At 38.3% G+C, this 26,570-nt stretch overlaps 1 protein-coding gene, 1 long non-coding RNA gene and 1 pseudogene across 2 annotated transcripts in view; 1 reads left to right on the top strand and 2 right to left on the bottom strand.

The window, feature by feature from the left end:
• Nucleotides 1-26,570, top strand: part of LOC143630616 (uncharacterized) — a 198,371-nt gene that overhangs the window by 150,963 nt on the left and 20,838 nt on the right. The window lies entirely within an intron of this gene.
• LOC143630582 (uncharacterized) lies at nt 1,949-5,257 on the bottom strand. Its single transcript, XM_077099559.1, has 4 exons — nt 5,114-5,257; nt 4,796-5,020; nt 3,203-3,268; nt 1,949-2,464 (listed from the first exon to the last, which is right to left on the bottom strand). The coding sequence occupies exons 1-4, from the start codon at nt 5,255-5,257 to the stop codon at nt 2,318-2,320; spliced, it is 582 nt and encodes a 193-aa protein (XP_076955674.1). The 3' UTR covers nt 1,949-2,317.
• On the bottom strand, nt 15,362-16,220 carry LOC143630572 (protein SOB FIVE-LIKE 5-like; annotated as a pseudogene).

The raw sequence follows: 26,570 nt of genomic DNA, 5'->3' as shown, positions 1-26,570 counted from the left end.
ATGTCAAAATCACCCCTCCAGGTTTCCAACTCATCTTTATATGCAATAGCTCCCGACCACTCACCGATTAATCGCTAGTTCATACTAATTTTGGGCTAATCTGTTAGTGGTTAAACCCGGCCAAAATCAGAATTGACCGGACTTATTCAACCTTTTCCAGCGATGTTCCGACCAAAATCGACGGTTTCTAACGAGGTTTCGACCAAAATCCGTGTTTTCTAGCGAGATTTCTGACAATTTCTGGCCAAAATGTGTTTGTGTATATATAAAATTGAAAATTTGTACATTAAAGTCCGATCTGATTAAGCCCGATTATCGTTAGTCCCTACCCCATCGCTCGACTAGTCTGTCGATATTAACAACAGTGTGTGTTTGTTACGCTAAAAAACTGAATCTACTACTAATGTTGCATATGATATAAGTTAACATTTGGCGTTCTTTTGTTGATACCGTTCGATCGATTATTGTTAACGACATACACCCTATTACGAATATGCTTAAACTTGTGTAAAACGAACACCACCCAATAACTCATTTATCTAAATGAGTCAAGGAAGTTAACAGTTTGTAAAGAGGCTTTGGTCAAGTCATAGACGGTTCGATAGGTCGTAAATAGATTGACATGAGATGATATGAATCCTCCATGAACCGCTTATGGATCCTCTACACCAAATCAAGCTACCCACGTTATTAATTTAGGATTTAATTTTCATATTTCTACGTTTCATATTGCATCCATGTTTCCTTATTATGTTCCACTTTTCATGCATATTAGTTGGTAAGTTACATTTTCTTTCTTGTAAATTGCATTTGAAAGGGATCAGAGAAAACTAAAAGAGAAGTTATGGCGCTCCTTTTATCTTTGTTTCTTGAAGCCTAACCCACTCTATGGATCTATCGGGAGATTAACCATCTCGAATCGGTCTATATCATAAGACCCTTCTTTTTATTCTAGTTTGAACATGTTGATATATCGATTTGTTTAATTAAACGGATTATGCATGTCAAGTCAAACACAACTGTTGGTATAAACAAGTTAAACGGTTCAACCCGAACATTGCCAAGTTGACGTAATGGTCAAAAACCTAAGTACCTGAATGTCATGATTCAAGTCAATAACATAGATATTAACCCGAAAAATAACATTGAATGATTTCTTAAAGACTTCCAATTGGAGCAATTCAATTTAATTCCAAAGAACATGATTTCAAAATCGGGGAATGGTCAAATCATAACCACCAAATAAAGGTTTGAGAGTCAAAATCAAAATTTCATCATTGGATGGTTTCTTAAAGTTTAGACTTCCAATTGGTCCCCCCTACATTAATCTAAAGGACATCATATCATAAGTTGGTGAAGTCGAATCTTACCCACCAACTAGGTTAGAGATCAAAATCTAAAAGAAAGATGCCATATTATTTTCTCAAAAATTTAAACTAATGGTCTATGTTCTATAAGCCTTACATATAAGTATATAAGTTTACATGTAAATTTAAGTGAATATGTAAACAAATGTTAAGGAATCTAGATAAACAAACGGGATATGTTCATGCTCATTCATTTAATTAACTAACAAAAGTCCATATTGATGTTTTTCTTTCTCATTTTTTGTTTATTAAATAAAAAAATCCCACCAAACAATTCATTAGACGCTTGGTTCATTTACAAACCTATTTGAATTCATTGCTCTTTTAACAATTTGATCTACTTAAACAATGGATTTATTTTTTTAGTTTTAAGAAACATCGATAACACACCAAGTCACCAGCCACGACCAGTAACAAAATCTATGTAAAAGGTTGTTATCCGTTTCTTGTTTGTTTGATGATTATATGAATATATAGCATATCTACATGTTGTTTGTTTGTAATCATGCATCGTCAATCAACAACCCTAAATGAAACAAAAAAATGTATTGGTGTTTTCACTTCTTCCCAGTTCCCAGTACCATAAGCAGGAGCCATGAAGAATTTAGCTTGCTCTCCATGGGGATTAACTTTGGCCTATTAATTTCATATAAACTCTTTTAAATTTCATAAGTATCCTTCTAAATTTCATAATATCGGATTTAAATACTATATTTACCCATTATTTATATAAGTATGCTTCACTAAATCAACAAAAATGAAAACAACTGGGAATACGCTCCATTCGTTTAGTCGTTTAAACAGAACATATTATAAGTTATAACCAACTCTTATGTTAAACATTAATATGGAATGGGTAAACATGATATTTTTAAAAGATATTATAACAATTAGAAAATAATATATGAAATTTAAAACTTTTATATGAGTATATATATTTGGTACATGAGTCAAGGTACAGGCTGAGTACCATTCCATGCCTGATTACCATCATCAAAATTGTTTGTCCTACCATCCTGAAAATATGATATTCCGGTCCATACCCCACGAACAACTAAAATGCTCACGAAAACTACAGTTCCAAGAGTGCAAACCACCTGCAAGAAGGAGACAAACACTAAAACATGATTACCTGTTAATCACTAATATAGGTTCTTTTACGTGTTTCGATTGATGCTAGAATACTAGAATAGGGTAAAAAAATCAAGCAGCTAAATCTTAAAGGTGACAATTTTGACCCGTTTAGCGGTTTAGCTATGAATGAGTTAATTTGGGTGTTTTTCATTTCAAGCAAGCAACACAATTCGATTAAAAAAAATTACTAAAAGAAACAAGTACAGCACGTTAAAAGTCACCAAGAGTCAGTTTTTAATGTATACAACATTGAAAATCCTTGATTGAATTTATTAAAAGATCAGAATTACTAATGTATAATATTCTAGGAGATATAACTTCATTGTTATACTAAGAAAAATATTAGTTGCCTTCAACATCTTATTATTGCCAACAACATTGCCTCATAGTGACTCTAAAGGATATAAGAAAACCATTTAGAAACAATCAAAATATTACTACCCTTAGCTAATAGCTACACACATATTTCAGGTTGAAAATCAAATTTGGAGCTAGAAATCCTAAGACAACAAACCAGTCAAGCAAAGAGATTTAAAAAACAGATACCACATGAATCTCAGATAAAAATAACAAATATGATCTTGATATTTACCCTATAGATTACAAAAGGACTAGATATTTAGCAACACAATTGAAGACAAGGTTTATTAAAGTGAATAGCTTACATGAGAATGCATATAGAGAAATTTGAAATGCCTTACCTCAAGAAACGCCTTTAGAATCCAGAAAAATGCTAGAATTATAACTCCATTAACTGAGAATCCTACCTGTGTAACAAGATATACACAGACCATATAATAAGTTAGTGAAGAGGTAACAATCAAAAAGTATGCGAATATCCAACGACTCAAAGAATACCATAAACACAAATTTCACAGAAAACTGAAGTTTCTAAATTCATGGATTAATCAGTACTCTACCACATAATCAGTAGGCGTGGTCCAAATCGGTCTTTTGGTTTTAATCTGTTAACCTGAGTTTTAAGCATCAATATTGACCCATTCAAGTTTTAAGCAACTAAAGATAATCAAAAAGGGTTTGAAATGCTGAGATTTGTAAAAATTAAAAGATCAACAAAAAAACCAGTCTGATTAATGCCTACCAATCACTAGTCGGTACCCAACCTGGTGACTCGCGCCTACTCGCCTAGCGAGTTTTACAACAGTAATTAATAGCCACAATTTGCATATCATCCATATAATCAGACCCAAAATCGGTAGGCGGTCCCCGTTCAAGTTTTAAGCAACAAAAGATTATCAAATGAGGGTCCGAAATGCAGCAGAGGTATGTAAAAAAGCAACAAAAAATGATCAAACAAGGATTCGATGTGTGTGTATACAAGTTTGAAAAATTAGATAAAAGAAGGTCCACGATTAATCCCTACTAATCGCTAGTCGGTATCCCACCGGCCGACTAGCGCCTAGTGAGCGTTACAACATTAATTAACAGCCACAATTTTACATATCATCCATATACTACCATACAGCCATGAAAACATAACAGCAAATAGGTAATGAATGTGACAAACATAACACCATCTCCCACTAATAGTTCCCACTAGCAATCAATTACACAACTCAATTGAACTAAAAACTACCTAAACTAAACCCTAGAAAATGAATGAATCATAATAATAACGTAGTAGTCCCAATTTGATGTGTGTGTGTGTAAGTTTGAAAAATCACATATAAAAAGTCCAATCTGATTAATCCCTACTAATCGCTAGTCGGTACCCCACTGGCTGACTAGCGCCTAGCGAGTGTTACAACACTGATTAATAGCCATAAATGTACACACATCCATATACCATGCAGTCATGAGAACATAGCTGCAAATAGGCAATGAATGTGAGAAACACAACACCATCTCACAGAATGTGCTTAGCTTCCGTAAACATTTCCTGCTAGCAACAAATTACACAACTCAATCTATGCAGTCAATCGGTGGTATCTCGGTGATATCTCCTCATGTGAAATATCGGTACCGATATTATCGGCGATATTGACTGATATTCCCGGTATCAGTGCTTAAAGTCTTAATTTATATATATATATATATATAGCAGTTTAATATATATATATATATATAGCAGTTTAACGCTAACAATTCAGTGTACTCTCTTACTATTAACAAATTATCCTTTACACTAAGTTTATATATATATATATATATATAAATTAAATTCTGCATGATATCAAAATTACTGAAATCCCATCACCATCGGTCCTCGGCCGATATCCGACATTTTTCGGCTAATAACTCAATTGAATTAAACCGTAGAAAATGAATGGTACCAGTTTGGTGGGGATGTTAACAGGCAGAACGGATCTAACCGACTTGCGAGCTCGTTTCGACACCTTCTTAAACACGTTCTCAACAAACCTAATTAACAGATCCAAGATCCGCTCATCTTCTTCATCATCCTCATCCTCATCATCATCTTCATCCTCTTCGTCATCGTAGTCTCCGGCAAACGTCATATCAATACGATTCCGATTCCAATTATTCCTATCACCTTCCTGATCGATTCATTAAACCTAGCTTCATATTAATAACCTAATTCGGAGTCAAATTGTTATTATTATTATTATTATATAATGTGTGGAATTAACCTGAGGACGGCGGGAGGCTTGGAGACGGAGATAAGTCCGGCGTTTAAATGGCTGCTGGATGAAGATATCGCCGGAGAATGGTGATTGCAGTGATTTTGATGGGTAAATGGACGACGGTGATATAGATGATGCTGCTGCTGCCATCGTGGAGAGTGATTTTGGACCCTACACACACTTCACTCCTTTACCTTAATTGACCTATGACCAACTGATTTTAGTTAGTAACCGGCGCCTGTGCCAGGATACAAAAATGGTATTAATTATATAATAATTATGAATGTTTAAGGTTTGTTTGAATCGTTTAGACCAATCATATTTTTGGTTAGTCGGTTTTTGAATATTCAAACCATAGCAAACGCTTTGGATTACGGTCCATATCGAAAATCGGTCATATAAAACTAGACAAGACTGTAACTTATTATTGAAGCTCAATGCGTGAAACCAAACAGTTAGTAACGATTTGGTTTAAATTTTAACGGTTCAGTTTCGGTTTTCAATGATAAAAATATCGAAACAACGATTTGACTCACAGTTTAACTTAGAAACCATTAAAACCGAATTGTGAACGCCCATACGTAACGTGTTAATTTTTTTAATTAGAAAAAAAAACTACAGCAATACCATGCCCAAATTAAAGATAATAAAATAGGAAAAGATAAATAATTTAGCATAGTCTCGTAGATATTTAAAAAGGAAAAATAAATAATAATAATAATAATAAATCACCCCTACATCTATGAACTTTTATGATTTACCAACATATAAATTGGGGTAAAAAACATTAGAATATATATTTGTAATTTCTAAATCTATACTTATTCAAAGTAAATCAGCTATATTTATACTTTTAAGCTATATATTTATACTTCTGAGGTCTAACAATTAATTGGTTTACCAACATTTCATTATATCTGTTTTAAAAAATAATAATAATAATAATAATAAACTCCACTAGTCTACTTATAGGCTTGTAGCCAGATATCTCGTAAATTGAATGGATAAAAATATTATAAAAAAAATCTAACATCAAATATAGAATGTAAAGTTATTATCTCCTTGCTTTTTCAAGCCTTTTTTATAGTTTCGGACAAAGTGTCGCCGGGAAAAGTATAGGCTAGGGAAATGCAATGCTTCTAACCAAAAACCAAGGGAGGCCAAGACCCCGCCCTTATGAAGTTCCACCCGTATTAAATATGCTATTTTTACATTTATTTATATTCTACAAGATAACATTGTCTAAACCCAAGTTAAAATGATTTATTCTATTATTGCAAACGTAATTAGCTTGTGCTAAATAGTTTTGAGAGTAAACAATAAAATGAAATACATCACATTTCGTTAAGACAAATTGACATTACATTAGACAAATATTATTTAAATTTTAAATATAGTTACCTAGATCGTCATCAGGATTTAATTGAAGTGGTTTATGGTAAGCCCACAAATCAGTCCACAAAGGAAATCATGGTGCAGCCCAGCAACATGGGAATTAAAGGGCTTGATTTGGATCGGATCAGATCAGTTGCATTTTCGTTTGGGCTTGATTTGACATAAATCATAATAGTCTTTGAACTTTTATTTCACAAATAAAATTTATCCAACAATACGACGACGCGTGTCCTATCTTTTTAAGTCTCGAGTCACATTAACACTAGTATATACGAGTCTTGCGCATAAAAATAAACCAATAGTGTACAAGCAAAAACGCAGACGTTAGCCTTTTCGTTACTCTAGTAATATAAGGTGATAAATTCAAACCAAGCAAATCACCTATCTCTTGCACATTTTTTTTTCATTAACCGTCACAAACTAAAGACGTTACATAAGATACGTAATCAGGAACATACAAGGGATAACAATCGCTGGGGTTTTTAGTTTGGTTTTGAGCCCAGAAACTCAAGTATAACTTCAATATATCCTATGCAATATCTAAATCATTTGATGATTATAAGCATTGTGACACAAAAATTGCGTATTTATGAGAAACATGTGCCCCGAATTTTTTTATCATGATTGGATTACATTTGGTGGATCAGCAAAATCTAAAAGATCTGATTGGGAGGTTGTACTAGATTTTGCTTAGGTAAAATCTGATTTTCTTTCTTTCATCCAAACATTATATTGTTGTATCTCATAATTATGTCATGAACAAACTAACTCCAATGAGACTATGGGTGCCAGTTGTTTTTTTATTTTATTGTTATACTTTTTTTTATTATTAATGACCAATATCATTAAAAAAAACGAGGACTGGCACGTAACTACTCGAGATCGGCTCGTTAAAAAGCTCGATCGAGCCGAGCTTAATCGAGCCCGAGCCTGAGCCCGAGCTCGAGCCTAAAAATAAGCTCGTTTAATAAACGAGCCCGAGCCCGAGCTTCACTTATCGAGCTCGAGCCGGCTCGCAAGCCTAAACGAGCCTGCCATTTATATAATTTGTTAAAATATGTATAATTAATATATATAATCTTATAAAAAAATAAATAAAAATAACTAAATAATATATAATATTTTATACATAAAGACATAATAGAAAAAAAAATATATAAAAATAATTATAATTATATAAAATATAGTTGATATATAGTAAACGAGCCGAGCCCGAGCTTGAAAATCTACTCACGAGCCGAGCTCGAGCTTTGAAAATAGAGCTCGAAACGAGCCGAGCTCGAGCTCGAGCTCTGTGTAAGCTAAACGAGCCGAGCTCGAGCCTAGTCGAGCTCGGGCTCAGCTCAGCTCGTTTGCACCCCTAGTTACAAACACCAAGAATACATCACTGAAAAATATTCGCACATATAAACAATATTACGTACTTAAAATGAAAATTGACACCGTATTTCTCATTCAAGTGATTCAAGTCCTATAATTCATCCCCTATTATTTACCCTTGAGAACGAGTTTTAATTGATGTCTTCTTTGATCCTACTTATCGATACTCGCGTTTTAGGACCAATTTCCAAATCTTAAATATAACTTGTCATTTTCACCATAAAGGCTGTCGCTTTGAAGTTACCGTTGACGTGAATAGTTATGTAAGCCGATAAAAGAAACCATTGGGTTTGGTGAAGGCTCATTCTTAGCCTAGTTTAAAGGCAACAAAGAGGTGACCGGGCTCGGTTTATTAAAGCATAGAGCATGGTAGGGATGGCCCTAATTATTTATTTAAGGCCGTGTAGTTTCTTGTTGCATAAGTTAGAATCCCTGTATGTAATCTCTATATAAGCAAAGCTTGTACAGTAGTAATCTCTATATAAGCAAAGCTTGTACATTTTGTACAGTAGTAAAAGATAAACACTGGTTGCCGCCTGTGAAAATAGGTTTTCTTGTTAAAACCCAGCCCCACGTAAATTGTGTATCCTCGTGTTGGTTTTATTTTTTGTGTGATAAACTGATGATCATTGATTGTATGTGTTCTTTCAGCCGTTTCACATGCATTGATACACCCTAACAATAACTCTAATTTAGACCAAAAGGAATGGAAGGCAATGACATATGTATGGTGTGATGGGAGAACACATAATGTTATAAGAAACGGGAACAGTTGGTAGCGGTGATATGGTGCCAATTTTAATGAATTGTGACAACCAATGTTTTGTTTTTGGATGATAAGACATGAATGTTTTCTCCCATGCCTTAGTCTCTTTCTTCTCTTCTCCTCTCCTCTCCTTTTGGATTCTTATCACTTCAATTCGTGTGCAATAATACTGTAAACAAATGTGATCATGTTGTTCACATTTAATTTACATAGTAACTAAATTTATACCGAGTATGTGAACAATAACACTCTGACTAGAATAGTAATCATGTTTTTTTGTAACCAACAATTTACTGATTATTATGCCAATTGGAATGTTTAAAACGGCAAAATGAGAATTAGGGGGGCATACATAGTTAAATTTGTGTTAGGTTGGGATTGTCGTTAGCAATAAAAATGAAAGTTGGACATTGGTCACATTGCGAATATGGATTATTATGGTCAATGCGTAATGCTTTGGACTTTCAGTCCAATTCGTCGTGAAACAAATAAAATACTATTGGTGGTGTATATGAACAAAATTCCTCGTCGGAGACTCTCAAAGAGAAACATCAACTCTAACCTATGAACTTGAATCACTGCTTGGTATCACTTTTGGTCAATTTCCACACGAAGGTGTTGCAAACTTTTCGTCGGTTGTTGGTTTATATGGCAAGTTACTGACCTCGAAACGACAAAGTTTCAACAACAATATGCGAAGAAATCAAGATAGGCATGCTCTATAGGTGAAGAACATGAAGAAACTTTCATCTTTATTATGGTCAAGTTAGTTTATTTTAATTTTGTAAATTCACCTAGGCCTTAGAATTGATTGTATGCTTATGTTTGTAGCATTTACCGTTCAAAAAAACGTACAATAATAATAAAAAGAAACGAAGTTAAAGTCTTGACTATAGAGGTAGGAGATATTGGTTATTTGGACACCAAGTAAATCTATTAGACTTGTATAGATGCATACGAGTCGTATAGATCCATAATTATGTCAGTTTGTGTCAAATTCTATTTCATTTTATCGTATAGCCCCTATATATATGACTATATAGACATATTTTTTTTACTTAAAAAAAATAAAATATATAGAAAATATATTATATATTTTTTAAGTTAAGAAAAAACTACCTATACGAGTCATATATGGGCTATACGAGCCAGGAAGCCTATACGGCTCGCATAGGGCTATATGATTCGTATATACTACAAAAGGCTGACATCTTGTTTCCTTCATACTTTTATCAGTCATGCAATGCCTATACAACTCGTATGGCCTTATACGAGCAGTAACAATCGACACGGAGTGGTGGAGTGGTGTATATACTTCCAAGAATGAGTAGCATGTTCCGTTGGATCAAGCAGGATCTCAGGTCTTTATCAAGATGATGTGTTTTTCAAGGTACAGCTGTAATTGCATAAGCTCCAAATTATCACAACGCTTTGACTTTTTCTATATTTTAAAATTAAAAAAATATCATCAACCCTTTCTCGTGACATTATTTCTGTCTTTTTATCTACATGTCGATATTAATCTTTCTTGTGCTAACTTTTATTCCCTAATAACATTTTTAAAACTATACTTTTCATTACAGTATTGCCACATACTCACATTCCAACTAAGCCCTTATATCATATGATAATTAAGATTAAACTTTGCAACTTGTTTATTTACTTGTGAATGGATGTATGAAGTTTGGTTATTAGAAACTGGATTTAAAATAATAAAATCTAATGGCAGTCATATATTATAAGAACTAGGTTAATACCCATGTCATACATGGGCTTGACAAGTTAAATTATGTAAGTGATAACTTTTGATACATAAAGTTGAGTAATACATTAATAAGTATGAAGTAAAATTACAACTACTATTCACAATCTTAAAAATAAATCATAAATCTCTAAATATTTCTTTCGACAAAACAGTAGACGATACACTAAAAATATGGTAACAACTAATTAAGTAAAATAGAATTATGAGAGCATAAACAGTACAATCGGAACAATACGAACCAGTCATCAATAGAAGAAAGTTTTCAGTCAGTAAAAATGTGCAATAAAAGAAAATCATTAAGGTTCTGATTGACAATATATGGATGGAAAGAAAGAGATTACGGTTATAGGGGAAAAGAAGGTGAGCTGGGTTCAGTTAAATATCCACGTATTTTTTACAATGAACCCGCTAAGTAAGCTTTAGGAGCTAAGATTTTTCATATACATGTAAATGTTTTCTTACATATAAAAACGATATAACTTTATATAAGACAAATTAAATAATGAAAATGTTCAGTTTATAAAAATGTTTTATAAGCAAACCTAACGTTTTTAAGAAAATAAAATATGTTTTGTAAAAGTAATTAGAGAAATCATTAAACAAAAAATATATAAAAGAAATTTAAAAAATGTACAATTAATGTATAATTAATAGGAGAGAGAGGCGAGAAAAAATAGTAAGAAATGCATAAGGGATTGACATGTGGCATGAGGAAACTTTTATTTATTATATAGTATAGACTTGAAACTCATAAATTTGCATGCAGATCTTGAATATTCAACAAAATTAAAAACTCACAAACAATTAAGACATCATCCTAGTTAATATTTATTTGAGACAAGTGTCTTTTTCCCAATGTTTTATTGAAGCCTACCAAGTTGTACCTCATGTAGTAAAAAATTGCCTTGTTTAATTAATTTTAACATAATATCAATAATCTTTGAATTCTATAAACTACCGCGGGTAGAGATCTATTATTTCATACGGTTATACAATTATCGTGTTAGATAATTGTAATGGAGAGCTCTTCTCCCTCTATCTTCCACCTTGGCATTCATATATTTACGGATATGCATATTACATGTGCTCTTATTGGATACAATGAGAGCATCAAATAACAGAACATTAAATCATGTGTTAAATATTCTACTGTTACACGTATTCTTAACTAATGGCATAATTGTTATAAAACGTATCAAATTACCAATTGTTTCATGATATATTGTTTCTTCTTACCCGTAAATCATACGCTATTTCTAGTAAACATCATATGTATTCTCCCAAGTTCAGTTAGATTGGCAATAGGTAATATATGATATAATGGATTTATTTATATATTAGTGTTGGGGATAATTATTAGCATTAGTTTGTTTAGCTTCATAATCATCTTTTACTAAAATCTTTTTTACAAAAACATATCTTGATGAGTTATGCAGTAATACATATAAATCTTATCCAACAATATAGTTTCAGCTATCTTTTTAATCCTGTCATGATATCATATCAAGATCTTTGACCTTTAATTTCTCTCTTTTCTCCTCTTTCCATCAACCACCTAATAACATGGCTATCTCCGAAAATGTTAAAAAGTTTCGGGTCGAAGGCAAGAAAAAATTTGGATATTAAGTAAAAGGGTTTTTTTTGGGTTTAAACAATTAAATTTTTAACTGGACTTATTGGATTATAAGTTGGGTTGTGCAAATTATTGTTATTATTATTAAAGTTAAAATTCGCTTAAATGAATTGGGTAATTGAGTTTTAATATTAAGAATACATTTAAATGTATATATATAATTTTTTTCTTGAAAACTTTCAGGCCTACCGGGGTGAACAGGCAAGGAGCCGTTGCCCACCCCGCCCCATCCGTCACTGCCGAATTACGGCCTCTCCGACTACAACGATCAACAACTACATATCTTGAACATCATAATTAAGCTTTGTATCTGTTAAATTAAACAATGAGAATTATATCTCATGGAAACATTAGATGGTGAGCATCATGAAGACAATGAGAGTTTCTAGAATACTTCTAATCTATATGCCTATACACAACATATATTCGTTATGCTTTGCCTGTTGTTCAAATTGCAGACATCCTCACCAAGGAACTCGTTACTCAACTTGCTACATTGTATACCAAAAATACACGTTGCTCCGAACGTCTAAGAGTGTATGTATTTGGCGATATTTTGATTATTTCAGTTATCTCCGAGTTTAGATATTATAGTTATCATTCCTCTATTAGCTGTAATTATCTTTTACTGTAATCTCTCTACAGAGGAGTTGATCAAAAACACAAAAGATATTTTATTGCACTCTCTTTGTTTGGTAGTGGACAACTATACAAAATACATATATGAAAAATTGGTTTAAGTACTAAAGATGGTGTCAAAATATAGATGTGAAGTAAAATTTATTGCATATGATTCATGCATTAAGATTTGTAAAATTGGTTACCGTGGGACTTGGAGAAACATTTGTTGACAACGGAAAATAAATTTCTGGTGAACAGAGGAAATCATTTGTCACACCCCGATCAAAGGCGGCGGAACATGCCGAGGTGTAACGATTGTCCATAAGCACATGACACTAATTAAAGTGACAGTATTTAATAAACTCATTTCATTTCACAACATCGAAAATGTCACATAACAATTATCCATAAAATAACCATAAACAAGATATCACAAAATATGGCAAATTTGATATTGTTCATTTTCACTAATATCCTAAGGTCTTTGATGTCGTTTTCTTCACAATCATAAATCAACCAAGATGCAAACCTGCAACATTTCATAAAATAAAGTTTGTCAACACAAAGGTTGGTGAGCAATTCATAAGTTTAATCATATTAGTATATAATAAAGATAGCCACAAAACTTGCATACGAAACGATAAATAAAAGTGGTAATTTGGATAAATAGATATCGCTAAACACATTAGCGACACCTAGCTATAAGGGGATGCCAAATAGTCTAAAATTTTATAGTTATCGTTAATTGCATTACGTTAACGACACCTTGCTATAAGGGGATGTCAAATAGTCTAGGATTTTATAGTTCCACCAACCAAAAGGGATAAACACATAGGCATATAAGCATAGAACACCAAATCGAGCAATTATTTAGGTAAAGTATACAACTACGTTTGTGGTTTAAGATTCAAATATAAAGCATTTTGTTGAATAAGTATGAAATGTCACCCCCAAAATAAAAGATGGAAAATGGGGTATGAAGTACTCACCTTCAAGTAGTAAACTTGAAAGATGATAATTTGGGGATTTGTCGGAACGACGAGTTTAACGCACAATGCCTAAAAGAAAAGAAGTCTTGAATTTAGAAAGGTTGTCTTGAAGGTCTTTAAACAAAATAAATGTTGAGAAATGTAAATAATTAAAGTTCAAGGTTTTAAAATGTTACTATTTAAGAATTTATAATAATAACCCTTTAAAAATGTAAGTTTGCTCGAAACCGGATTAAAGTATCTATCCTTAATATTTACTCAACCTATGTTAAGTAATAAGGTGGGTAAAATGCAAGAATGCAAATCTCTTTGGAATAAAGATACTAAAACGGTTTTTTTTTATCGAGTGTTTGGGTTGTCGGTTCGGGTCTTGATAATTGGTCAAACCCAAAGTCAACTTTCCAAAATATTGAATGTTATGAGATAACTCAATAAAATTTAATAAGCCTTAACCAAGTATGTAGTTCCATTGTTTTAGAACTAACAACGCACGTTAAGCGAGTAAGAATCGGTTTGGTTAAGTTTCCATCTCACAACAAGTTCATAGATGGTTTCCACATGTCCAAACACTAAAGAACTTGTATAATAATGTACAAATAAAAATACTTTAAGTTTTACAACCAAAAGTTAACAATAAAGTCTTTAAACAAAAGTTCGGTTTTCGGTTCGAATCGTGTTTCGGGTTAAGACCGAGGTAAGATTCTACAAACCCATAACCATAGAATTTGTAAAAATGATTTTAGAAACTTAGATCTAACAATAAGTATGTTTAAACAATTATTTAACAAAACTAGTAACAAAGTTCGGTTTACGGTTTAGAGCTATTTACGGTTAAACCGAAGCATAGACTCTTAAAAACCCATAACCATGGAACTTGTAAACATGACCAACAAACTAAAATAAGCAAGATTAATATGTATGAACAAGTTATATAGATGTATATATATCAAGGACACGAAGTCTTCCATGAAGCATTGCCTTATGAGGTCCGAAACCTCACCGACTGGAATCGGAGAAGTAACTACCAAAGGTAAACAAGGGGTGTATATTATATATATGTTGCACAACCATAAAAAAATATTAATAAGGCTACATAAACTAATTAAGATGAAAGACTAAAACCTTCAAGAATACTTAAGAAGATAACCTTGAATCTTTGATATTTGAGAGAGTTTTTTTTTTTTTTTTTGAGTTGTAGCAAGGGAAAATAAAGAGGAAAGGTGATGTATATATAGGGTAATGTTGGTGGTCAAATATGGGTGTGAGACACAAGAGTTTTCATGCAAAATGGATCAAGACAAAAACACAAAAAAAAAATAATAATAATAAATAAATAAAAATAAAAATAGGATGTTTTCAAGACCCAACAAGTGTGAAACAATATTGTGACATAAATCCATCATTTTAATTATAACATAAGCTTCGGTTTACAAATCGGGTCGGTTTACATAATAAACAAATACAAAAACGAATACAAACAAGACCCGAAATTGACGAATGTCACATCATTTCACAAGATATCTTTTTTCCTCGCCTTGTTTTCATTGCAATTGACAAACTTAACATCTAAAAAAATGACAAAAAGAAAAAATTAAATAAAAAAAATTGCAAAATGAAAATAGGAACAAGATCTCTCATTTTGGATCTGAATTCCATGCCAATTCTTGTAAACAACTTCAAGAACTTGAAACTGAGTAATTTCATTTCATCCCCACCTCTTGCCTTCTAACCATCTGTGCATAATCATGTGTAACTTTTGTTAGATGCATGAAGATGTAACATATTTATTATTTCACCACAATGTTACAAATAAAAAAAATGAACTTAACTGGTTTTGTTGCATTTGAGCACCAGACACATTGTGGAAAAACCCAAAGTGATCTTGAAATGCTGATTCTCCCTACAAAATTCAAGAACCAATAGTTGTAAATTGTAATCATACTATTTATAGAAAAACCCAATAATGCTACTTTTTTTTATTAAGAAAAAATAAAAAACAAGTACCTTAAAGTAGGTTGTGGAATAGCCTTGTGAGTAGTCTATAATTTCATTTTCCACCATTGAAGCATTCTTGCTGGGCAGTGTTAGATTGTTCTGTCAAGATACAAATAAATTCATTATAAAACATTAAAAAAACAAAAACAAATCTTTTGAAAAACAAATAAAAATAAAGAAAATGTTTACATTTGAGAAGTTGAAGGGTGAGCTGGCAGTATCATCAAGAAAAGAAGGCAAAGGCAAAGGCAAAGGCAAGTCATGAATCTTTTTATTAAATTTTGAATCTTTATGAATCTTTTTCATTTTCCCATTTGTGTATGCACCTCCATTAATGTTGTTATATTTAAAGCATTCATCTTCTTGCTCTTGAACATGTTTTGCCCAGAAGATGCATCTGAAACCATTGACATATCCTCTTCTTCATCAGTTACATATATAAATGACTCATTTTTACATATGTAACCATCTTCATTCTTGTGAGTTCTTAAAGAATGTGAGTGTTCCAAGTACACAGTCCACCCAGACTCACACCCACTGCTGCTTTCTGAACCAAAAAAGCCTTCCATTTTTAATTATCAAGAACCAAAATAAATAATCTCTATGTATGTATGTATGAGACTTGTCACATGTGTGTGTGTGTGTGTGCATATATATTGAGTTGATATTTAATTTGCATATGAGAAAGAACAAAAGATAAATCAGAGGGAAATCTTAGACTAATTTTGTCGTCATGTACAGCAATTGAAGTAAGCAAGTAAATCATAAAGTGCCAGTTGTGTTGGTCTCCGTAGGTGTGTTTTTTCTTTTACGTATGTCTCTTTTCTGTCTCTATATCTTATATATATTTATATAACCATTCTCTCATGTTTAATATTAATTAATTAATACCAAGTTACCAACAACAATAATAATATTATAAAGTATGAGGAGTGCATTTAACAATTAACAATATAAAATGGGTCACGATAATTTGAAGAAATTGTGGTTATGGATAAGGTTATGCATATCCATAGGTTTTAAGTGTAAATATTACAAGAAAAAATTAAAAAAAAAAGGAAAAAGAAAGTGATAAAGAATCACATGGAGGACAGCTAGGCACTGTTGTACTAGCCTTTGCAAAACCCATACCCATACCCGGTGGCCTTCGGGTCAATAATTATTTGGACACACGTAGGCTAGTAGTAGTATTAGCCATTAGGAGTTAGGACTTAGGACCATGGATATGGGCCATAGGAGATCAGATGTACCTAGACAAATCAAGTGCATGGGCTTGTTAATTTTTATCCCATCATTTATTGTATTAATAATTTATTAATAACAAAACCCAACTAAACAAACATATTAAAAGAAAGACCCCATTCAAACTTTGTTGGTAATTTCAAACTTCAAGTCATCACTCGGAGAATTTGAGAGACAAATATTGATAAGGTTGGTCACAATTGATTTTGTTTTCTAGCTAATTACATTGTATTTTCTAATTGTATTGTAATTACATTTGGCAATTTAAGATATCAATATTGACAAGTTGGTTATCTTTCTTAATTATAACATGCAGTCTAAGACTAAAACAGGGTGTTGTGGGCTAACTAGGAGGCGCTATTAGTATCACGTAGGCTTGATTACACGCCAAATACCACGCCACAAGAATCAAGAGGGCGTTAGACTTGTTTCCCCATTTTTGTTATTGTGTTAATGTCCATTATCAAGAAACCCGGTGGCACTGTAGAGGTGCTTTAACTAGCACATTCTAGTTAGCCTATAACACGTAGCTTAATTGCATTGTAATCAAACTGTTAATGGGTTCAAGTCTCATCTGAAATCATGTTGGTCTAGCCAAACAGTTTTTCTGGTTGTGGGTTTGAAGAAACACTAACCGGACCCCGGACAGATTACTGGTAACCTGGGGGTTGGATAGCTGTTTCCCACGAGGGGTTAGACCCTTGGAAGATGGTTCTTCTGATAACCTGCAAAACAGACACCGTGAGCTCGTCACTGAGAAAGGGGGGGTTCCTCCTTGTGACCACCCTCCGGCGTGAGAATCAGACTAGATTGCTCTTTAAATATAAAAGTATATTAAGAGATTGCTAGAGCAGATATCAGGTATATTATGATGATAATGTAGTAAGATATGTTGTGTTGAGATGATCATACCATTTGGGGTATTTATAGCCGAAGGTAGGTTTCCAAGGAGTTATGGCCGGCTGCAACAGTGTTCCTGTTCATCAACAGTAGCCTACGCACGTGCCCTGCTGGTAGTTGGTGGGTAGGCAGCGGCTGATAGTGACCAGGCCTGCTGTATACTATTCCCTTTCCACCAACTGCCGGCTACGCACGTGGTATGACAGTAGTTGGTGAGTAGGCAGCGGCTAATAGTGATACAGTACAGGAGCATGCTGCTCGCCATACTGTATCAGTGAGCTGTCGTATCTCTGATCAGATCTTTCGCCCATACCTCGTCAGGTACAGTAAAAGATCCTTCAGTATACAGACTGGCTTATTTGGGCGGGAGTATTCCCCCTCCCGCCTCTGTGCGGGATTGCTCCCGGCTTTGCTCATTCCTTCAGGTGACACTGAATGATCGAGAGCTAAGTACCTTGTGCGTGTAGCCATGCTGCGCGGGTGGCCTTCCCTCATGGCTTGTATCCGAGGCTGCGGGAACAGGCGGAGTCCTTCACCATGGGAGGCATTTCCTGCGAGAACAGCTTGCGTACTGCGCGTAAGGACGTCACGTCTCTGAGCATGGTTGGTCCTGCGGATCCAGTTGGTCTCTGCGCAGACGTCCCTGTTTAAGGTGAGTCTTGCGGGTCCAACTGGGCTCTGCTGGGACCTACCTCTTCAAGTCCCTCAGTCCAATGTTCTTCTCATGCGTGTTTAATAAAGTGAGGTGAACTTTTGGACTTAAGCAAAGGGTTTTGAAAAGGGTTTTGTAAGGTTTTCCATGGGGATTCTTTCCGCGGAAGTCCTTGTCACTTGCAGAAATGCCCGAGTTTCCTGCTTGGTCTTTGGGTATGATGCGGGTAGGTCTGTAACCTCCTCGCAAGTCAGGAGCATTGAGTCCCAGTTGTATGGATTTTCCATGAGGTTTTGGTAGTTTTGAACATAGTGATCAATTATGTTAAGACCACCAATTCCATCCTGGAGCTTCAAACAACGTAGTTCTCGACGTTCCCGCTATGCGGGGATGTTTTTTCCGTTTCCGCAAGCATTGCCCAGAAGATCCTTCTTGGTTTCAATTCCCAGCGGAGCGCTAGGTATGTGAAGGGTTTTGCCTTGACACTGTACCTGCGCTCGTCTTACGGTTACTTTACTTCCAAGGTATTCCTGGCGTCAATTCCCTGCGGGTGCTAGGTATGTGAAGGGTTTTGCCTTTACACTGTACCCGCATCCGTCTTATAGTTACTTGGTTGCCGAGGAATAGTTGGCTTCAATTCCCTGCGGGTGCTAGGTATGTGAAGGGTTTTCCCTTAACACTGTACCCGCGGCCGTCTTACGGTTACTTGTTCGCCAAGATTTTCTTGGCTTCAATTCCCTGCGGGTGCTAGGTATGTGAAGGGTTTTGCCTTAACACTGTACCCGCATCCGTCTTACGGTTACTTGTTTGCCAAGGTTCTTGGCTTCAATTCCCTGCGGGTGCTAGGTATGTGAAGGGTTTCGCCTTAACACTGTACCCGCATCCGTCTTACGGTTACTTGTTTGCCAAGGTTTTCTTGGCTTCAATTCCCTGCGGGTGCTAGGTATGTGAAGGGTTTCGCCTTAACACTGTACCCGCATCCGTCTTACGGTTACTTGTTTGCCAAGGTTTTCTCGGCTTCAATTCCCTGCGGGTGCTAGGTATGTGAAGGGTTTCGCCTTAACACTGTACCCGCATCCGTCTTACGGTTACTTGTTTGCCAAGGTAAGGGGGGATTTTCCCGCTTACTTTTTAATATTTTCGAATTTTGAATTTTGAAATTCGAAGAGTTGGTGAAAAGATAAGAACAGTCCAAACCTCTGAAACGTCGTGCGACGGTTTCTTCTGACTGTGTCAGGACGTGCAGGAAGTTATGTTGACGTGACAGAACATGGTCATTCCAGACGCTTTTTCAGGCGCGTGGTCGTGATTTTTCGGGCGCGTGGCCGCGAAATTACTGGCACACGTCCTTTCTACAGCTGTTGCCAGCTTCCTTTTTGCCACGTGTCATAGTTTCATTGCACCGTCGATTTCTCTCTCCTCCGCATTAAATTCACCGCATTAATTGCGATTAGTATATAAAGGGGGAGAGGCCTCTTTGTAATCCACACTTTCACCTCTCTTCTTCTTCTTCTTAGTGATTTCCGGCAAATACTCCCCTTTTTCAGGCAAGCATTTTCCCGAAATCACTCTTCTTTCTGCAAAAATGTCTTCTCATGATGCTGAAGCTGTAGCCGACGATAGGAGTACTGCTGGCGAGTGCCAGTGTGCTCTACCTGTCGATCAGTACCAGTACATCGTCAGGAAGTTCATGCTCGAGTCTCTCGAGCCTGAGTTTCCTGAATCCCACCAGACTGTGTACGATGCCCCCAGTGGCAAGATCGGGGTATATGCTGCATTCTTTGTTTATGGGAACCTTAGGTTCCCATTGACAAAGTTTGTGTACCGTGTCCTGGAGAGGCACGGGGTGCACCTGACCGAGGTGCATCCGATGGCGATTGCCAAGGTCCGGCACTTCGAGTGGGTGTGTCGGATTCTGGGTATTGAGCCCTACGTGGACCGCCTGATGACCTTCTATACTTGGAGGTGCGTCCAGGGGTGGTACACCCTGACAACCCGTATCAAGGGTTTGAAGATCTGCGTGACCGAGCGCAGTCTCCGATCGTGGAAGCGGGAGTTCTTCTACATCTCTGCCTGCGCCATCCCCATTGCTATGAAGTTCAAGAAGGGTCAAGCGCTTCCGAGCCTTCACGCTTCCAGCTACCAGGAGGCGGAATGGTTCGCGAAGATATCCCGGTTCCAATCTCCGGTTTACCGGTTTGCGGAGTCCGGGATGGTGCTGCTGGGGATGAGCCGGGTATGGAAGGATGCTTCCCGGTTTCCCATCCTTCTTGAATACGGTTTGAACTCTATTCCTTATGGTATGTCTTGTCTTTCTTGCTGATATTAGTTAATTTTCTAACTGTTTCTTTTTCTTTCAGAGGGGAATAATTTGGAGTCGCTCCTGTTCCCGCGGGAAGCTGACAGTCCCGTGCGGGTGGGCACTCGTGCTCTGGACGACAATGAGTTGCCCATCCTGGAGCAAACGGCGGATAGGTTTGTGGAGGTCTATCCGCCGGGCCAAGAGATCCTGAGCCACCGGCGGCCAGGTAAGGAGATATTCTATCCTGAACCCCTCAATGCTGTACCCGTTGCTGGAAATCCTTACATCCTATCTTCTTCTGAGGAATCCGCAGATGGTCCTCCCCTTGTGCGGAAGAAGAAGGCTGCTGCCGGCGTGAAGGGGAAGGAGAAGGCCTCCACAGCTGATCCAGTTGTTCTATCTGACTCGGAGTCAGATAGTGAAGAGGTGGCGGGGGAGCCCGGTGGTGAGAAGACCACTGCTCCGGAGGCTACGACTGTTACCTCCGGAGAACCAACGAAGACGACGGTGACCGGTACCAAGAGGCCGGCTCCATCGGGTTCCTCCCCGCCCGTCCGTACGTTCAGGGTCAAGAAAACCCGTAAGTACAATCATAGTTTGTCTTTGTAGATTTATTACTTCATAAATTTATCTTAACACTTTCTTCTTTGTGCAGGCGTGGATGTTGACGCATTCCGGGGTGAACCGCAGGGGAGTATCTCCCCGCCAATGACGGTAGGCTCGGTCAGCCTTCCTGAGGCGTCGACCCAGGCGCCTGCGCCTGCATCCGCTGGTCCAGTTGCTCATTCCTTTGAGCCAACTGTTCCAGCAGTGATGACTTCACTGCCGGCTGTGAGTGCGATTTTTACAGCATCCTTCACAGAGCCGGCGGTTACTGCTGCTGCTTACAAGGCGGCGACCACGGCGGCGACCACAACGGCGACCACGGCGGCTGCCACCATGCCCACGCCACCGGCACCGATGGCCGGACCATCAGGTACGCGCAGGGCTTCCCGCCGATCTTTGCCACCTTCCCGTCTGCCTGACCTGTTGGATGGATTTCCTTTAGGTTCAGGTGATGGGTTTGGCGGCTATCGGCCTGTCATTGACCCTACAGGTGCGTAGGGTTCCTTTCTTTTTCCCTTGTTTTGTATCATCTTTTCCTTACTGCCTTAGTTTCTTTTGCAGTGTCGGATTCCAATGAAGTGTATGTTCCGCGATGGAACATACGCCGAGGAACAACCCTTCGTACCCCTGTGGAGTGCGTGGACTGGGCTCGCCACGCTGCTCCTCATGGTGCGTTGGGGGAAGCCATGGCTAGCTACCAGGAGTGTAGGCTAACCAATGAGCTTCGGGTTCTCCAAGCCCGGATGCAGCCGCGCATCGAGCTGCTTTGTCGTGAAAACGACAAGTTGAAAGCAGCTCGTGCCAAGGACGTATCTGAGGCGCGTGCTCTTCGGGAGGAGAACCAACAGCTGGCGGCAGCTGCCGCCGACAAGGAGAAGGCCTTCAAGGCCCTCGAGGTTGAAGTTCAGGCGCGACTCGAGGCCCGCTCCAAGGCTGCCCAAGCTGTGAATGAACAGCTTCGGCTGGCCAGGGAGACTGCGCGAAACGCAACCGAGAGGGCTGCCAAGGCTGAAGCCGTTGCTGAGCCTTTGCGTGTGGAGAATGAGGAGCTCAAGGCCAAATTAGAGGCTCTCCAACGCGCTCATGATGCCTTGGCAATGGAAGATGCCAAGAAACTCCAGGAAATCCTGGACCAGAGGGGGGTGCTTGACCACACCGAGCGGAAACTTAAGGGCGTCGAAGAGGCTGCCGCAAAGGAAGTTTTACTTGCCAACCTTAACAAGAGCGAAGCCGAACGCGCCCATAACGAAGCTCAAGCTGCCCTCCAATGGCTTCTTCGAGAAGCGTTGCCTCAGGTATGTTTAGCTTTATCTTCTCGCTTTTCTTTTGTAAGAAAAGGTTCTAATACTTGAATTTTTTCTTTGTAGGTTGTGCGTCGGGTCTTTTCAGAGACCTCTTACGATGATGCTATGACCGCAGCCCTCAACGCTTCTCATGAGGATGGGGAAAAGGCCGGCTTCCTGCTTGGTCTAGGGTTTGTTGAGAAAGGCGTCCCGCCTTCCAACTTCCCTTTGTTCGATGTGGATACCGAAGCCATTTATGACCAAGCATTGAACCAATACGCCGCCTTCCCGCATCCAGTGGTGGAGAAGGTGGACGAAGTAGCTGCTGCTGATGATGGGTTAGCTGTCCTCAAAGCGTTCCTCGAACCACCCCGTTCTTCTGACGGAGCGGGTCCAAGTGGAAGCGGCCCTGAAGCTTGATCCTGAAGATCCCTTCCCATTGCTAAGATAGACTTGTATAGTTTTTTTTTTTTTCTTTTAGGCGGGTAGTTACCCGGCCATTCTTGTAATATATTCTTGAAATATTAATCTTTTTGCGTATAAGATTGTTATTTCCTTCTTTGGGTTCCTTGCTTTATAAACTTATGACTTGCATACTTAGTTTAAATTAGCAATTTTCCAAGTGTTTAGAATAAGAACCTTTGAACGTGGTTGATAATGGGTTAAAGTTTCGCTTCCTCCTTCGTGATTGTGCGGGTAGAACCGTCACTTGCACTTGGTAGGATGGCTAAACTTTAACCTTCATCTGACCTGCGTGTAGGTTTTCCTTTTCGAAATTTCTAAGGCATTAAGATAAGTTAACCTTTGAACGTGGTTGATAATGGATTAAAGTTTTTGCTTCCTCTTTCGTGATTGTGCGGGTAAAACCGTCACTTGCACTTAGTAGGATGGCAAAACTTTACCCTTATCTGACCTGCGTGTAGGTTTTCCTCATCCTTTTGAGGATAAGTTAACCTTTGAACATGGTTGATAATAGGTGTGAAGTTTTGCTTCCTCTTTCGTGATTGTGCGGGTAGAACCGTCACTTGCACTTAGTAGGATGGCAAAACTTTACCCTTATCTGACCTGCGTGTAGGTTTTCCTCATCCTTTTGAGGATAAGTTAACCTTTGAACGTGGTTGATAATAGGTGTGAAGTTTTGCTTCCTCTTTCGTGATTGTGCGGGTAGAACCGTCACTTGCACTTAGTAGGATGGCAAAACTTTACCCTTATCTGACCTGCGTGTAGGTTTTCCTTATCCTTTTTAAGAATTTTGTTTTGAACCGTTCGACGCGCGGTTGTCGATAGGTTAGTGTTCGGTTTCCTTTCATGATTCATGCGGATAGACTGGCACTTTCATTTAATAGGATAATTGAACTCTTCCCCTTCAACTGTCCTGCGTGAAGGTTTGTCAAGTTATTGGGTTCGTGCGGGTAGGACCGCCTTCCCATGCAACGACTTCACGTAATGTGAACGCCGTCACCAGTGTTGCATAGTTTAACCGTTCGACGCGCGGTTGTTGATAGGTTATTATTCAGTTTCCTTTAATGATTCATGCGGATAGACCGGCACTTTCATTTTTGGGTGCTGAACTTTTTCCCAAACTGACCTGCGTGAAGGTTTGTCACGTTATTGGGTTCGTGCGGGTAGGACCGCCTTCCCATGCAATGACTTCACGTACTTATGCGAGGAAAACCGGCATTAGTGTTCAGAAAAGTATGAATGTAAAATCATCCGCTTCGATGTTCTTAAAGAGAATCATTTCCATTAGAAGTGGCTCTTGGCCTTTTCTTTACAAATTGGAATTGATTTACATGCACTGTGTAAATGAGCTCCCTTCCATGTTGGGATGGGAGTGCCATCGAGCCGATACGCACCTGGTTCGGGATCTCGTTCTTTACGCAACATGTAGTCTCGATTTTGAAGCTGGAATTGATTCGTGTTTTCCCCAGCTGGGGTTCTATACGCACTCGCCTGCTCAGCCTTTATTACGCCACGAGGTGCGCGAGCGTCCCATCTCTGACAAATGCTTCGACCATATCTTTTACATCTATGCATTCTTCAGTGTTGTGGCCCTTTGTCTTGTGAAAGTCACAGTATTTGCTCCGATCAGCATCGTGACGATGTCGGATTATTGGAGGCTTTGGCCATGGGAGCTCTTCAGTAGCGAATATCTCAGTGACGCTTTTGGTGAGTGGCGTCCATCTGGAGTTCCGGTGCGACTGTACATTATCCCTTCCGCCCAACCGATGTTGCAAGCCGGATGAGGTGTCAAAGTTTACCCTTGACTGCCAAATGCCTAGCTTTCGTTTTTTATTTAGTCGGGCGGTGAGGACGTTGTCTTCTCTCGTCCTCTGGGTGTAGAGGTTTGTGCTCTGTGGGAGATCTCTACCCAGTTGCTTCTCTGTTTCCGCATAGCGTTTTGCTGCTGTCATGATGCCATCCCATGTGGATGGCATGCCATCTTTACCCGTTAGGGTGCGGATGAGCTCTGGGTCATGTGCGCCCTGGATGAAGGCAGCGCGAACAAGATCTTCGCTGGTATTGCCCAAACTTAGCTTCTTTGAGTTGAAGCGAGTGATGAAGTTTGGCAGAGATTCATCTTCCTCTCGTATGCATTTGAGGATTGTCCATTGCTCCTCGGTATACTTTCGTTGCTGGCTGAAGTGTTGGCTAAACTTCTGTTGGAAGTCTGCCCAGTCGTAGATGTGGTTGACCGGTAGACGATCGAACCATGCTCTAGCAGCCCCAACCAGCGTCATTTGGAACATGTAACACCACGTGGGTTCCGTCCAATTGCTGACGGTTGCCCCCGCTATGAACCTGTTCAAATGATCGTCTGGATCAGATATACCGTCATATGTGCCTATGTTGGGCATTTGTTTGGCACTCTTTGGGGCGATTGCTTCAGCAATGTCCCTTGCAAATTTGGACGTTCCTGCATTTGCAACGTTTGGTCTGAACGTTTTAGAGAAGTCTCGTGGACTTCCACCTATGCTTTTTGGTTTGAAGGCTTGTCCAAAATGCCTTTTCGGTTGGGATTCCGTTTCCTTACGCTTCCCTTTTGCCCTATGGCGAGGGTTCGCGTCGGAGTCGGATTCCTCCGAGTCATCCTCCCAGTATTCGAATTCGTCGGCCTGTTGCACGGAACGCAAGCGTTCGTTCAACTCAGCCTGGAATTCCTTTTGTCGTGCCTCCGCCCATGCCTTAACTTCATCGAGAGTCTGGCGGGGAAGTCTTCGTTTCTCAAACTGGATATCGGTGGATCCCAGTAGGTGATCATTTACTGCACTTGCCCCAGCTTTGGTAAGTGGGGTAGTGTTCGTAAAATTTACTTCACTTGCCCCGGCTTCGGTAGCCGGGGTAGTGTTTGTAAAAACTGTGTTGCCGGTATTCCCTCCAGTAGCTGGGGTTGTGGTTACCGGAATTTCTCTAACCATCTTTGTAAAAGTTTGAAAAAACTGGAGAAAATTGTAGTTCTAGCTTTATGCACGGATGGCGCCAATGAAGAAACACTAACCGGACCCCGGACAGATTACTGGTAACCTGGGGGTTGGATAGCTGTTTCCCACGAGGGGTTAGACCCTTGGAAGATGGTTCTTCTGATAACCTGCAAAACAGACACCGTGAGCTCGTCACTGAGAAGGGGGGGGTTCCTCCTTGTGACCACCCTCCGGCGTGAGAATCAGACTAGATTGCTCTTTAAATATAAAAGTATATTAAGAGATTGCTAGAGCAGATATCAGGTATATTATGATGATAATGTAGTAAGATATGTTGTGTTGAGATGATCATACCATTTGGGGTATTTATAGCCGAAGGTAGGTTTCCAAGGAGTTATGGCCGGCTGCAACAGTGTTCCTGTTCATCAACAGTAGCCTACGCACGTGCCCTGCTGGTAGTTGGTGGGTAGGCAGCGGCTGATAGTGACCAGGCCTGCTGTATACTATTCCCT

Source organism: Bidens hawaiensis, unplaced genomic scaffold (assembly GCF_021521415.1).
Source record: "Bidens hawaiensis isolate Kalapana, Puna unplaced genomic scaffold, B.hawaiensis_p1.1 tig00005770_1, whole genome shotgun sequence".
NCBI classification, from domain to species: domain Eukaryota; kingdom Viridiplantae; phylum Streptophyta; class Magnoliopsida; order Asterales; family Asteraceae; genus Bidens; species Bidens hawaiensis.
The sequence above is the reverse complement of the archived record's forward strand: the minus strand, read 5'-3'. Positions and strand labels throughout refer to the sequence as shown.

Bases quoted from the DNA above. Each gene is read 5' to 3' on its own strand.
- LOC143630582 (XM_077099559.1), bottom strand. From the start codon at position 5,257: ATGGCAGCAGCAGCATCATCTATATCACCGTCGTCCATTTACCCATCA. The intron at 5,021-5,113 runs GTTAATTCCACA...TGAATCGATCAG, and splicing joins AAGCCTCCCGCCGTCCTCAG to GAAGGTGATAGGAATAATTG. The intron at 2,465-3,202 runs GTAAGGCATTTC...TCCTTCTTGCAG, and splicing joins TTCTAAAGGCGTTTCTTGAG to GTGGTTTGCACTCTTGGAAC.